Consider the following 15448-nt stretch of genomic DNA (forward strand, 5'->3'; position numbering starts at 1 on the left):
AAAACAAAAGAATAATGCGGTTTGCTTCCGCAGGGCAGTATTGTTTCACTGTTGTTTACAGTGGCAGCAGGGCCCGCCATTTTGTTTACAAACATTTACTATTCCAAGTCTTGGTTTATAGTGCCTCAAACTGCGTTTGATTTGATGATGGCATAAGATTAATCATTTAAAATTTAAAAATAATTACATGTATAGTAAACATGTATAGTAAACATGTTTTGTAAACGAATTGACCCATCTCAAGCGCCACCCTCTTTTTTTGATCCTGCAATCACAACTGTTGTTTCTCTCGGACAAACAAAGAATCCACCCATTGGACGCCGTGCATGATGCAGCACATGAGATGCCTGGTTTTTAAAACATTCATCTCCTAATTTAAAATGAATCCACAGTCCTAATGAAATGCTTGTTTCCCTCTGCAGCTGTGTGTAACGTGGAGCATGAAGTCCAGCCCAGCCCAGGGTTTCATTCTAGGCTTATGTGGGACAAGACCACTGCTGTCCTGGACCCAGAACCCATCTTCACCCCCAAACCTAGCCAAGATAATCACGGCAAGCTGGACCACAAGCGCTATGTTCCTCGGCTCAACCAACCGGTAAACGAGTCTCTCTCACTGGATTTACCTCGACTGTACACATTTCTCACTGAAATACAAGACTTAAAATAGAAAGTAAAATAGTGGTGGATTTGATGTGTAATGATTGCATTGTTTAATAATGAATGACTGCTAATCTAAGTAATTAAAAACATAACCTCAAAGGCTTGAAAACAACTTAAGCACAGAAAAACAATGAATCAATAAATAATGGTGCAATTGAGGAGTTTTTCAGATGAGTGGAAAATAGGTTTAACCTCCTTTTCTGAAAGTCTGGAAAGCCCCCTGTTTGCTATGTATGTATTCGTCTGACCTTTGGCTCTTTTTGAGGTGTTTGTTCTCGCAACATTGAATGAAATGTGATTTTTAAATGCTCGTTACAGGTGCGAGAGGAGGATAAGGATCCAATCTATAAATACTTTGAGAGCATGATGACATGCGCCCGCGTGAGAGAGTTCACGAGAACCAAAGTCGAGCCACAGTCCCACGTTCTCCCTCATCCCCATCCAAGCACCAAAGAGTTGCTCCAAAAGTTCCAGACCGTTCTGCCCAAAAAGACTCCAAACACCATACTGAGAGTAGATAAAAAAGGTAAAGTGTCACACACAACCAACTTTTTTACCCGTTTTTATTAAAAGAACTGGACGGTGGTTAACCCTCTTAACTTCCCACCCGTGGACCTTGTATGTCACAGGGAAGGCTCCTCCTCAAGACCAGTCCGAAGCGCAGGAGCCCAGCAAGCAGGTGGAGATCCAGTCGGAGTGCGAGTGGGACAAAGACCGCAAAATGGTCCTGACCGGTCTGTGTCGGCGCATGAATGAGAACCGGCTCACGCCGCCCTTCCACGTCGGACCCTACTTCATCCGCCTGGTGTCCAAACTCTACACACGCACACAGAGTGGTTCCACCATCACCTACAAGGTACGCCATTAACAGCTGTATCCCTTTCAGACCAGGGCGGCGACCAGAGGCGACACACAGGGTCGACCGGCCGGGTGAAGAGGTCGTAACCCTGTTCCTACTTTGCAATGAAATTAGCATGACACTACAGAGCTCAACCAGTGTTGTACGATCCCACCTCCTAATTTTTCTAGCGCATGTATCCAGTGTCAATAGTGATCGTTGCAGAACGCTTCCTCTGGTGACGTGAGAGGAAACCTTCAGCGAGTTCACAGAACAATGTCTGGAGCATCATGTCACCCTTTCATGTTGAAGACAGAATGTAAACATGGCTGCTCTTCATGACAATATTATTTAAACAAGTGCGCTTACTTATGCTGATCTGCACTGGGTCTGGTTTGAATTATAGTGACATGGAACATTTCCGTGTATGAAGTTCCGGTGGGATCTACCTTGTACTCCTGATGGACCCTAATCAGTATACCATATTATTACCGGGTATTGTATGTGAACGAGGTACCAGGGAGGGAATAGTCATTCTCTTTTATTAGTCTTGCATCGCCAAGACCTTTCTCCGTACTTCATTTAGCACTGTGTGTGGCACAGAAGAAAAGTCTGGCAGAATCCATTAGCGCTGAGGAATACATTTTCAGCTGTTTTGTATTGCTTTAACCAATCACAATCATCCAGGGGGGCGCTGAGCTTGGGGGTGGGATGGGTTGTGGGGTGTTGGACAAAGCGGAAAAACAATTCCGACTGACCAATGGGAGGTTTATACACATGGGTACCGTTCTGTCAGGCAGAGAACAGTTTGGATCTCGAGAGAACATAGTTAAAAAATTAAGTTGCCATTTAGTGTTTTCTAAATGTTCCTGCTCCGTTTGCATCTCTCTCTCTAGGTCCGCCTCAGTAAGCCAAATGAACCCAGTCACAGCAAGGAGGGCAAGTCGGAAGACAGTGACGATGAAGTCACAGATTGCAGTTCAGTTGAAGAAGAGGAGGCCATGGAGGAGGAGAAACCTCAGGAAGAGCTGGAGATGCAGGTCGGAGTCACTCCCTTCCTGGGTGGCATCTTACCTGCCGGCAGACTGAGGGCCAATACCAAAGCCAGTGGGAGGCCTGCAGAGGGACTCGTACAGGTCAGACTGACTAGACGGCTCTTTCTTTGGGTGTCCTAGTGGCTGACCAAGGCACATGCCATATAATCACAATATCCTGGGTTTAAGCCCTCGGATTTTTAAATGCTTGGGGTAATTTAGAAATGGTGTCGTCACAGTTTGTCCAGCAGACCGACTCCATTGTTTACATATAACTCAATCATAAATACTCAGGGTTAGATCCACAAAGAATGGATTGCACGGTGCTAATTGCACCCTTACTTACAATTCATTCTGAATTGAAAATGGGGGACCCATGAAAGTCTTTCTCTGGTCTGCATCCCCTTAACAATTGTGTGTATTGGGCCATACTGTATTGTACCCATTCTGCAATCTGTTAATACAATTTTCATTCAATCAATCACCGTGCAATCCATTCTTTGTGGATATAGCCCTCAGTCATTGTTTACAATACTTGTAGCAGACTCAACAGCACTGTGTGCATGATATGAATCTTAGCAAGCTTGATGGAGTAGAGAATACGTGGTTTAAAGTTAGCATAGAGGACATCAAACCTGATCATGTGATCTAATCAAGTCTGGAGCTGCTCCGTCATCTATACCATTATCCCCAATGAGTTGGGAAATTAATTGTCTATGGAGCAACTTCAGACTTTATATGTGATGACAACAATTGAGTTTTAGCACTGACTTGATCATGTTCACCAATAAGCCTTAGACCAGAGGAATAACATGTATGAATTCTGAAATTGGGCATAATTCCTCTTTTTAAATGTAAAGACTAAAGTGTTATCATGTTCATATTACTGCCTCAACTTGTTAATTTGGCATTTATTTAAATAATTTCTCTCTCGCTCTCCCCTCTTCCCTCCCTCTCCCCCCTTCCCTCCCTCTACAGGTGAATGGTAAATCATATGCACAAGCCAGGTTGCTGCTGGGGAGTATGGGGTCTCTGCATCCGGCCAACCGCCTTGCAGCGTACATCACAGGCCGGCTGCGCGGTACAGGCAGGACCTCCCCACCAAAGGACATTCAGAAACACACTCAGAAAGCAGACTCTCTCCCCCACATCCAGGGCACGGTGAGCCCTCCTGGGACGGCTGGCCACAAGACCATGGTCACGATGGGTCCCAAGGAACCACCAGGTAGGATACGTCCTCTGTCTGTATTATTTCATCTGGTCCAGTGTGTCCTTTTTTCAAATATGTGCTTTCTGTAAAAGAAATCTGTTCTGATTCAAGTTTGTACTGCTAGCATGAATGAATGAAGTCAAGACCTCTGTTTTCTGGCACACAAAAGACCCCCTCGAGTTCTAATTCGACTGGTCTACTGAACTGGCAGGAAGGAGCTAGCCATGTGAAAGGAGCTCTGGTTAACTGCAAACGATGCGTCTCAGAACCATTTATGTGCACGTCTTTGTTTTGAGGAAATATTCAGCCCAGTACTTGGTGTCTCTCAAAGTTCCATCTACCCTGAATCGCCTCCATTTGGATTCCTGTGGAATCATATAAATCGGACGACTTAACTGTAGTTGAGATGGCATTTTCCTCTGATAAGAGATCCACAATTTTCCACGGATAGAGATTCAGATTAGTCCTCAGTCTAGCTCTACTGATGACCAATCAGACCAAAACCCAGTTCAGCTTAGTCCTCAGTCTAACTCTACTGATGACAAATCAGACCAAAACCCAGTTCCATTCCAAGCCTTGTGATTTGGAGTTTTGATGATAGTTAATTTAATTGCTTAATCATTTATTTATTTAACCAGATGGTTCAATTGAGAGTATTCATATACTATATGTATACATACACTTAATGTATGAGCATGCTGGGTTGCCAACTGTTATTACCGTAATTTTCGCACTATAAGCCACACCTGAATATAAGCCGCAGCAGCTAAATTGAATGATGTGTACATATACAAGACGCACTGGACTATAAGCTGCAGGTGTTTTAATGTTTAATTACCATATGTAATTAGCATTGGGACACAATACTGTCGGACAAATAACAAGAATTAACTCATTTACAAGTAGTATTAAGTTTAGCAAATAAGGTAACAGATAAATAACATTTCAATGCAGTCAAAAAAGCAATATTTAGATTTTTACATTTTCGGGTTTGGTCACGTCGAGTCACATATAAGCCGCACCGTTATATAAGCCGCAGGGTGGAAAAATTGGGGGAAAAGGCGCGGCTTATAGTCCGAAAATTACGGTAGCTTAATTGACCTATCTAAAACCCCACCCTCTTTTCTTGATCCTCCAATCACAACCATTGCGTCCCTCGAAAGTGACAGTTGTGATTGGATGATCAGGAAAAGAGGGCAGGATTTGTGATTAGTCAATAATTGACCTATGATCTTGACGTGGTCACTTCTATCCCACATCCCCTAGCCTCGCCCACCACAGAGGACCTCCCTAGTTCTCCTACGCTTCTGATCCCCTTCACTCCTACCGCCTCAGACAGCTCTGCTGGCTCCCCCCCTCCTGCCCTGCCCCCTGGGGGTAAGACGTTGATACTGCAGCCAATCGCCACCGCCCAGGGAGCTAGACTCTACCGCCTTCCCAACGGACACCTTGTAAAGCTAGTGCCCAAGAAGCAGACGACTCCGATAAAAGCCAGAGTTGTTAGTGTTGGCAAGAGTCCCGGTGAGGGTAGGTAGTAAATGGATGCATGGGGTTCTCTTTGATGCTTTAACCCTTTCACTACCACACTACATAAGGTTGACCCTTTCACTACCACACTACATAAGGTTAACCCTTTCACTACCACACTACAGAAGGTTAACAGTCTGTATTGTCGCAGTGAAAGGGTTAACCTTCTGTATTGTGGCAGTGAAAGGGTTAACCCTTTGGTAGTGTGGCAGTGAAAGGGTTAACCTTCTGTATTGTCGCAGTGAAAGGGTTAACCTTCTGTAGTGTGGTAGTGAAAGGGTTAAAGCCCCAATCCACAACTCCAGCACTTATGAGTAGAGACGGATTGAAGAGTAGCGGTGCTGATGGGAAATAAGGCCCTCACAACTTGGTCATCCTAATTATTTATCAAACGATACAATTCACAAATCATACTTAAAACCACTATTAGGGCCCGATCACATTGCACTTTTTTCCTGAGCTATAACCCTTTCACTACCACACTACAGAAACTGCTGGGGGGGGGGGGGGTCTGTCTTTGGAAAGACCATATGAGGTCAGAGGAGTTTGATAGTATTTACTGAGAATGGCCAGATAATGTTGATATTTAAACTTTCAAATGAATAATACATAATAAATGTATACATGATCATGCAACATTAAAAATTGTTGTAGGAACGGTTTGGGAGATGGAGGGGTTTTAGTTTGTGTGGTGTGATAACAATGTTGAAATTGAGACTTTAGTTTTACACTAGAAAAAAAGTATAATGAAAGTACCGAAAAAAGGTAACATTGGGTACCGGTATCGATTCCCAGGTACCGGTTCAAATGTGAACGGTACCCAACCCTAATTACTACAGAAACTTCTAACAAAGCTCATATAGTGTGATCGGGCCCTTAAGTTGTCAAAATCCTTGTACAGGGCTCGAAATTAAAATTTTTACTTGGTAGCACTGGTGCTCCCAACTTCAAAAAGTTGGGAGCACCCACCAAAATGTAAGGAGCACCAACAATATATACCGGTATGTAATATTTTTTATTTATTATTGATTAAAAAAAAAAAAAAAAAAAAAAAAAGGCAATATACCGTAATTCCTCTAATAGTAACCGGGTCTCAAATACAAGCCGGGTCTCTATTAATGGCCGGGTGCGCTCTTGAGCTAAGCAATTATAAGCCGGCCTCCTAATACAAGCCGGGTTACTAATATACTGAGCTGCATACTGAGCTAGTTACTGGATTTCACTTTGAAAACGTTGAAATGACCAGTGACCACCTGTAATTGCACTGTTTACTATTTCATACAGTACTTGGTTTCAATAAATGAACCCAGTACATTTTACTGGGTTCAAACTGACACAAAATGTTGATTTATTCATTATGATCCGTTTGAAAATGTGAAATATAGGCCTCCCTCTTATACAGGCCCTGCTACAGTTGAAACAAATACAAGCCGGGGTTACTATTAGAGGAATTACAGTAACAGTACTGTAATGCAGTAAAACAGTGAAAGTAGCCTTAAACTATAGTATAGTGTGTAGACCTAGTTAGGGGTGTGAATCACCAGTTTCATCACGATACGATACAATATAGATTCTTTGGACAACGATACGATATTTGCCGATATCACAAAGTCTGCCACGATAGGATACGATTCGATTCAGGTGCCTGCGATCGATATGAGACGATATTATATGACCATTTAACACAATCAGTAACATTTAGATCAACTCAAAAAAGGCAACGGAAATATCATTTGACATTTTTATTTTTGAGCTCTTCCAGACATTTAAATGAAAAACAATCTATTGTTTTTAATACAAATAGACCTCCTGTTCACTGTAAAGTGCCACGTTTTGATATATTGAGCTTTAAACTTTTAAGTAATTTTCTTTGCAACTCACAACACGCAACCTAAAACCCCTTCCTCTCCCAAACCGTTCCTGCAATTGTTTTATGTTGCATGATGATCATGAATACATGTATTATGTATTGTATTTTTTATGTTTTTTAAATATCAACATTGTCTGTCCATCCTCAGTACATTTACTATAAATATACTATACTTCATCTGGTCTTTCCAAACGCGCGCACACACACACACACACACACACACACACACACACACACACACACACACACACACACACACACACAGGGGGGGAGAATGCCTGCCCCCCCCCCTTCCCCAGTCCCCTCTGCTGTTCTCTCTGTCTATCGCTCTCTGATCAGGATTAGCTTGTTAGCTTACACTAACGTAGCGTTAATTTAGGTCTTTAACGCGACGTGGGCATAAAGGAGCGGCGAGGATTGCAAAGCATGTTAGATGCGTTTGACCCATTGCGGAATAAAACAGCAGGGACTTGTTTTGGGTCGCAAAATAGGCACACTAGCCTTGCTCTGTTGCAATGTCTGCGTTCCAGACGCTACTGCTGTGCTGTGACTGTGAGCCGAGCGGATACGACTCTCCACGGGATTTTCAAAATAAGAGCATCGCAATATGGTCGCACCAGAACAGTTATTTGCACTCGCACGAATGCTCCCAATTATATTTTGATGCCGCACAGATACAATTTCGGTCACATATGCAACCAATTCGGTCGCAAATTCGAGCCCTGCTTGAGTCATTGTATCAACTCAGCCGGTCAATTTGAGGTTTTGTTTCCAAGTTTTGCCATTCGTGGTGGAGCCACCCTTCTGTTGTTCAATTGGATTAAGGATTGGGCCTTAAAACACTGCATACTTCTCTGTCACAAAGGTATATGGAGATGGCATGTTTCTTTGTCTCGACACCCTCTGATACACTATCTCTTGTTTCTTCAGGTCAGCCTTTCCGTACAAATATTCTGAGAAAAGGACCGAACAGCACTACCCCTCACCATTCTCCTCTCGTCACATACATCACAGGGCCACGTGGCTCCATCACCACCACCCAGAACTCCTCCTCAACATCCCCCTCCTCCGCATCCCTCCCCCTCAACCTCTCTCCCACACTCAAACCTCCCAGCTTCTTGGGAAAGAGTGGCACCTGCTCTTTTAGGATCTACCCTCCAGCAGCTGATCAGGCCTCCAGAGGGTCTGACCAGAGCCCACCAGGGAAGGCCCTGCCAGGGGGCTTCACTCTCCTCCAGCTCCCCAAGCCTTGGCTGGCTGGAGCCAGAGCCACCATGCAGCCACCTGTGAATTGTACAAACTCAAATATGACGGCTGTACCTGCTCACCAAAAACAAATGTCCACTTCTAACCACTCTGAAACCAACGGGGACACGGATGAACCGGATTTGGTCCCTGACCGCACCCACACTGGAACCAAGGACCAATCAAAGGGCAGACGGTCTGGGCCCGGCTCCTTCCCTGACCTCCTGTGTGATGAGAAGATACAGTCTGACAGCGACAACACTGAGAAGATGCAGTCGGACGACAGCGACAACACTGAGAAGTCGGACCCGGATACAGCTTCAGAGGACGACCTATCGGATAGCTCGGACTCTGACGAACAGGAGGACATTAATGTAAGAAATCTAATTTTACGTTCTTTATTTGAATTGTTTCATTTTCAGTGAATAATTATCACATAATAATAATAATACATACTACATAATATAGTTTAAAACAATAATATAGTAAAATATTATTATGGCATTTGAACTGGCTACAATAGAATCGCCAGGTTGGTGTGAACGGACAACCCTAGATCTTGGGCAGGTTGATGAGTGTTCCTGTGTGTGAACTCTCTACACCTTCCTTTCTCCAGGAGGACTCTGTGGACATTGAGACCGTGGAGGATACAAAACAAAGGAACACTATTGATAAGATGAGGGCTGACGCCAGACGCCTTGTATTGGAGGCACAGTGAGTAGAAGTGTGTTAAGGGGATATGCCACACATTTTTAGGAAGCCTGTCAAATGCTTCACAAAGTAGCAGTAATTTTTGTCCATCCAAAAATTATGTATTTTTTTTATTTTATGGTATGTGCTAATGGAAGTCAGTGGTGTCCAAATGTATGTCTCTGAAAATGTACATTTTAGTCTTTCTTTATAGTTATGTCCGCGGTAGGCTGAGCCCATCCGCATTCTGTAGCGGCTATGTGTGGGTGAGTGTGTGTGTGAATCCGTGCAATATCTCGCAAACTATAGGACCTAGTGATGCACGATATATCGGCCGCCGATATAATATCGGCCGATATGGCCGTTTTTTTACACATCGGTATCGGTCCGATATCAAGATAGGGCCGATATTAAAAAAAAAAAAAAAAAAACATTTTTTTTAATACTTTTTTTTTTTTTTTTTTATTATCTTTTTTTTCTTCTTTTTACATGTTTTGGCCTTAAATAGTTTCAAAATATCAGTCATTTCTGAAAATAAGTTACAAAAGTAAAAAAAATTATGCGTTTTGGAAAATAGCTCTTTATTTGATTATCATAAAAACGTGTTTTCTATACAGAGATATCGACATCGGTAAATATCGGTATCGGCCAGAACAGCAATATTAATATCGGTTATCGGTATCGGCCACAATTTTCACATCGGTGCATCACTAATAGGACCGATCAGCCTGTGTTTTGGCGCAGACTGTTACAACGTGGCGCAGAGGCACAAGGGTGAGCGTGTGGGAATATGTTTCACATCAGCCAACAGGAAGTATTTTTATTTCCAGCATTCGCCAGAGGGCGACAATAGCGGCCGAGCCTCACCCACCAAACTCGCCTCTCGTTTCGCTCAGCTTCACAAGCGTCAGCACAACCAAAGTGCAATGGCTGAACCTCACCCAATGCAATCTCACCAATAGCCCAATTGTTTTACCTGGCAACGGCTTGCGGCAATAATTATCATTTTGAAAATGTTGTAAATGATAATAAATTAGACATTTTGGGAGTGGGGAGTTAATTTTGTGATGTGAATAGCGAGCGTGGCCATAGGCCTCCCCCTTGGCTGGGCCTCACCTACCAGTGCGCCCCTCGTTTCCAGTAACCAGCACTGATTTGCAGACTTCTGGTTGGGCAGTCAAGAGTTCCGGTTTCAAATTGTGGACTACCTAACGTAAATGCTAGCGTTTTCTATTGGAAATAACTTGTGTATGTGTTGCACTTATGAAGAAAGGACTCTCCACAGTGACATATTTCAAAATGATGACTGGGTTAAATAATAAATGAAAGACAGAAATGAGTTGGCTTGTCCTTAGTTGCTGTATGAAATAACTGCCAACTAATTTATAAAACACTAACAAATTAATATTAACAACAAATAAATTACTAGGTACAAAGAGTAAGTATAACAAATAAAACACATTTTCTTTTACAGTATTAAGACAAAATCAAAACAAAGCATTATTTGCGCTATATAATATATTCATATTTTCATGAATTTTGCCTGTGTTTACTGTTACTATGGCAACGCAGTACAGTTGCTGTTAGCTTAGCTTACGTTATGAACAATAAAGCATAACATTGTAAATCAGCAATACTAAACTAAAACAACTACCAAAAAGGAACCTATTTACTTCCATTTGCTCTGCTTCATTCTGCTCAGTAGTAGCCTGGGCCACTAGGACTTCCTAAAAACTTGGTATCTCATGTATAAACCCACCCCTACCATAACCTCATTGAACCTCTTGCTCCACCTTAACCGCCCATTGGACATGGCGCATGACACAGCACATGAGATACCAAGTCTTTAGTGAGTTGGGGCCCGTGCCCTCTATCTTGAGTTACCGGTATGCAGGTTTGAATTCTGACTGATTTTACGGATGGACCAACTTAAACTCGCTACTGGTGGCTAAAACATAGCGATGACAGTAGTATACCCAACCCTGTAGCATGATTATTACAGCAGTATTATCAGCTGCTGGTGGCTAAAGCATAGCTATTACAGTAGCATACCCAACTCTGTAGTGTGATTATTACAACTGTATTACCATTGTATTGCAATGATGCTGTAATTGTTGCAGCCCTAATAATGTTAGTGAATGTCAATGTCTTTCCTGCCCACAGAGATTCCAGTGAGGATTCTGGATCAGCAAGAGAACATAGAGTTAAGGTAGGTACCTTTTCCACATGTACATTTCTAATACAAGCTCACCATGTACTCTGATCCCCCAATTATAATCCTGCTTCTCTCGTTCTGATGTCAGTTCTTACTTAATACAGCAGTTATAGCATAACTAAAAAGATTGCATCCAGCACACCAATGTTCAAACGGGGAGAGTTTTCTTCGCTCACCGGTCACAGTGGATTCACACATTTACCATTCATTGTTACAGCGGTTCTCAGTCTTTTCATCTCAAGGATGAATTAGGGATGCACCGATATGAAAATTTGCCACCGATACCGATTGTTCAACTAACACAATCGGCCGATACCGATACCGATATTTGTGGCACATTGTATGAAACTACTGTATATTTGTAAGTCTCTAAATGTTTTGATGAATTGAAAATGGAGGACCCTTATGTAAAAAAGCCGAAAGTCTTTTTCTGGTCTTCATCCTCCAGTCCACTGAGCTGTACTGTATTGTACCCACTCTGCAATCTGCCAATAAAGCTTTCAATCAGACAAATGCATTGAAAAGCCCTTATTATAACCAAATAACTAAAAATTATATTATTGTTTATGAAAATGTTTTAGCCCTATATGCTTGACTATTATTTTAGCCATGGCAACAAATAAAATAATAATAATAAAATGAATAAATAAAATATTAAATAAATAGGCTACACGTCTCTCTTTTTGTGTTACAAATTGTGCTCACCGATATGAACATAGGCCTCTTTACTTACTTAAAAAAAGTAAACATCAAGAAATATGTTTATGGTATTAATTCCACCATGATGCAAGCCATTCTGAAGAAGGTGTGTTCACACCGAAACGTCATGATTACAGGCTGCCAATACATTTGGAAAAACCTGGAGTGCGTGCCTGGACATTGTTTCCCTATTTTTATGTATTAATTCCACCATGCCATTGTTAGATCCTGATCAAACTGGCCAGTATCACGTCTTCGTCTGTTTGGCTCTCCATCCAATTCCTCTGCGTTGTGTCATTTTAATGGTCCTGACGTCTCCGATACCGGTTGATTAAATCCTTATCTCACCCCGTTAGTACAATCCGCAAACCATAATAATTCTCCACCTCCGTAAGAATTCGACACTTCGACAACGTGAAATACCTTATGAGGAAAAGCGTTGTTTATTGCTATAAACAGGAACCTCAGCTCAGATGTTAACAGATTGTATTGTCCTTGCAAAGTCTATTCTAATGACCTTTCGGTGTGTTCAGTCTATCTAATGATCTTTCAGTCCAGTCTATTGTCCCTCTGTCTCTCAGTCCAACAGTGGTCAGGCCTGTTCGTTAGCCAAGACCATCCTCGTGGTAGCCGAAGCTAATGATGATGTGGCATTCTCCCCCCCCCCCCCCCCCCCCCTCTGTGATAAGAGGAGAGAGTCTCTTGGTCCCTTCCCTCCTGTGGGATTCGTTTCTTTGGTCTGCCTCACACCCGGAAACACTGTTCGACTTATAGATCTTCATCATAGCAACGATATCCCCCGCCCCTCTCCTGGTTGTCAGGCGACGCGCTGTCATGACAACCGCGTTTAACCTTTACACACATTAAAATGCAGTTTCTACTGTTTCATTAAGATGAACCGCTCTCCCTCGCTCTGGGAGACACTCGCTATCAGTGTTATGTCTTCAGCTCGGAATTCAAAACAAACACCCTGCTCAGTGTGGTGCTCACTCGCTCTGAACCAACCTCTGCTAAGCCAAACACATTTCTGCCCTCTCTGACCTGGCACCGTTAGATGCTACCATCTTCCCCCAATCTATACATCACATACATTGAAAAAGCACCCCAAATCCCTCACCATGTAGCACTATCTCTCTCCCAGTATGGTCTGCCGGGCTGCAGCTGGATACTATTGTCTCAACCAGAGCTCTCAACCAAAGCAATGCAACAGAACAATTTTGATCGACAGTCGATTCTGCCAATTACGTCACACCGCTTGCACCCGCCTCTGCTGTTACCACCAATCGGCAAGCGCGTATTCGTTTTTAACTTCCTGGATGTCCGCCATTGATCTGCAGCGAGAGATCAACAACAAACCAACGCGCTAATAACGTTAGCTCCCCGCCGGCCACGAGTAGATTACCACCAAACGAGGCATAATGATTTTACTGCAACGAATGTTATAATAAAACAAAGCTTTTCTATACATTTGTCTGATTGAAAACTTTATTAACAGATTGCAGAATGGGTACAACTCAGTACGGGCTCTGAGCAACGGAAGGAACTGAGCTATGAATTGAGTAATGCTTGCTACTTGCTATTTTCGGGTAAATAATATGCTGACGTTATTGAACGTGTAACACTAACTATGTAAGGGATAATGTATAGCTACGAGGTCATTGTCGCAAAATAATTGACCGACACGGAGTTTAGAATACCGAGGCGCCTCGCCGAGGTGTTCTTTAAACGTAGTGAAGGTCAATTATTTTGCGACAATGACCGAGTATAGCTATACATTATCCCGCTTATTACATGGCTAACTTACTAACAATATACTTCATTTTACACCATCGACAAGACGAGATCAAATGCAGACGCAGTTCTGTTCTGTCGCTCCGCCCTGTCATCGCCGGCAGCTTCCCCGGCAGCCGGCAGTGTCTGATTGCACTGATGTCAGTGGGCTTGATTGCGAACAGCTGCGCACAGCGGTCATTATTGCTCGGCAGAGGTCCGTTATCGAGTAATAACGGACCTCTGACGAGCGCTATTGACCAATCACAATCAAGCATTTCGGCGAATGTTAAAACGCCATGTAATAAATGACATTAATGCCACAAAACGAATGCCTTTGTTAATCATAAGTAGTAACTTTGATGCAGTAGCTTGTGTGTGTGTGGGGCGGCGTTGTGCAGGTCGCTTGACTGAACTTTTTTTTTTTTTTGCCTTTTGACGCGACACAAATTGATGGATATTTATCGGCTACTGCCATCGGCACATTTGAGCTTATCGGCCGGTAGGCCGATTGCAGTCAACAAGGCACTTATCGGCCGATACCGATACCCGACCGATACATCGGTGCACCCCTACCCCCAATTGAACATGTAATAGGTCAGAGACCCCCCCTTTCTATATGATTTTGCCTCAGTGACCCCCATGGCCCCATCTGTCCATTGTCCGGCAGCGTGGCTACATGAGTAGAGCTCCGGACTCATGATCGGAAGATCACTGGTTCGAGCCCCGGTCAAGGCCGTTGTCGTAAAGTGGTGTTGTTGTCCAGCAGGGGGCACTCTGTCCTCTGGACTAGTCAGTAACAATGCCCCTGTTACAGTGATAGGGACACCGTACAGCTGTGCGTGCCGTCCTTCGGATGAGACGCTAAACCGAGGTCCTGACTGAATTCGGTCGTTAAAGAAGCCAGGGCGCTTATCGCAAAGAGTAAGGGGTTCCCCGATGTTCCTGGCCAAATTCCCAATCGGGTCTCTGACATCAAGGCCACCTAATCATCCCTTCCCCTTAATTGGCTGATATCAATCCCTGTCTCCTGAGCCGTTCAGCCATTGTGTAGTGTGATGTGTGCCTGGTGCCAGTGTATGGCAGCCATTGAGCCTGTGTAGCCCAAGGTTGGGTGCTACCAGTGGTGGTGAAGGAGGCAATTTCCACCCTAGATTGTGGGGAGCGCTTTGAGTGTCTAGAAAAGCGCTATATAAATGTAATGAATTAATTATTATTATTATTTATTATTATTATTATTATTATTATTATTATTATTATTATTATTATTATCTGAGAAGGTATTTGTCATAAGATCTAATTTAGTCCAGAATTCCATTACTGTATAATGTACACAGGTGATAACAGAGAACAGAGTTAAACCTATGATTAAAACGGTCATTCTTATTCATTCTCTCATTGTGCTAACGTCTAGTGAAGGCTTGTCCTCAGTTGCTGTATGAAATAACTGCAAACTCATTTATATTACTAGGTACAAAGAGTTAACATTTTCTTTTACAGTATTAAGACAAAATCAAAACCAAGCACATAATGTATCTAAATCCCCAAGGTTCATTTTCATTAATTTGGCATGTTGCTGAGTGTTTTGCACTTTGAGAACCACTACGTTTTTCTACCAGCCAGATTGAATGTCAGAACGGAGAGGAGTTTGATTGTTCATCTGGCAAAGTGTCTTAATATCGAGAGGAGT

General features: G+C 42.9%; 1 protein-coding gene across 2 annotated transcripts in view; it reads left to right on the forward strand.

Moving 5' to 3' along the window:
* Positions 1-15448, forward strand: part of mgab (MAX dimerization protein MGA b) — a 40964-nt gene that overhangs the window by 15803 nt on the left and 9713 nt on the right. The window contains exons 9-17 of one of the 2 annotated variants that reach the window (XM_084314502.1): positions 423-595; positions 979-1186; positions 1290-1516; positions 2395-2634; positions 3511-3757; positions 5009-5269; positions 8070-8758; positions 9001-9098; positions 11238-11283. In XM_084314502.1, the coding sequence (XP_084170628.1) occupies positions 423-595; positions 979-1186; positions 1290-1516; positions 2395-2634; positions 3511-3757; positions 5009-5269; positions 8070-8758; positions 9001-9098; positions 11238-11283 (2189 nt within the window). The remainder of the gene's footprint in view (positions 1-422; positions 596-978; positions 1187-1289; positions 1517-2394; positions 2635-3510; positions 3758-5008; positions 5270-8069; positions 8759-9000; positions 9099-11237; positions 11284-15448) is intronic. The other variant, XM_084314503.1, reaches the window with a different exon arrangement.

This window comes from Notolepis coatsorum, assembly GCF_963971535.1.
Source record: "Notolepis coatsorum genome assembly, chromosome: 5".
NCBI lineage: Eukaryota > Metazoa > Chordata > Actinopteri > Aulopiformes > Paralepididae > Notolepis > Notolepis coatsorum.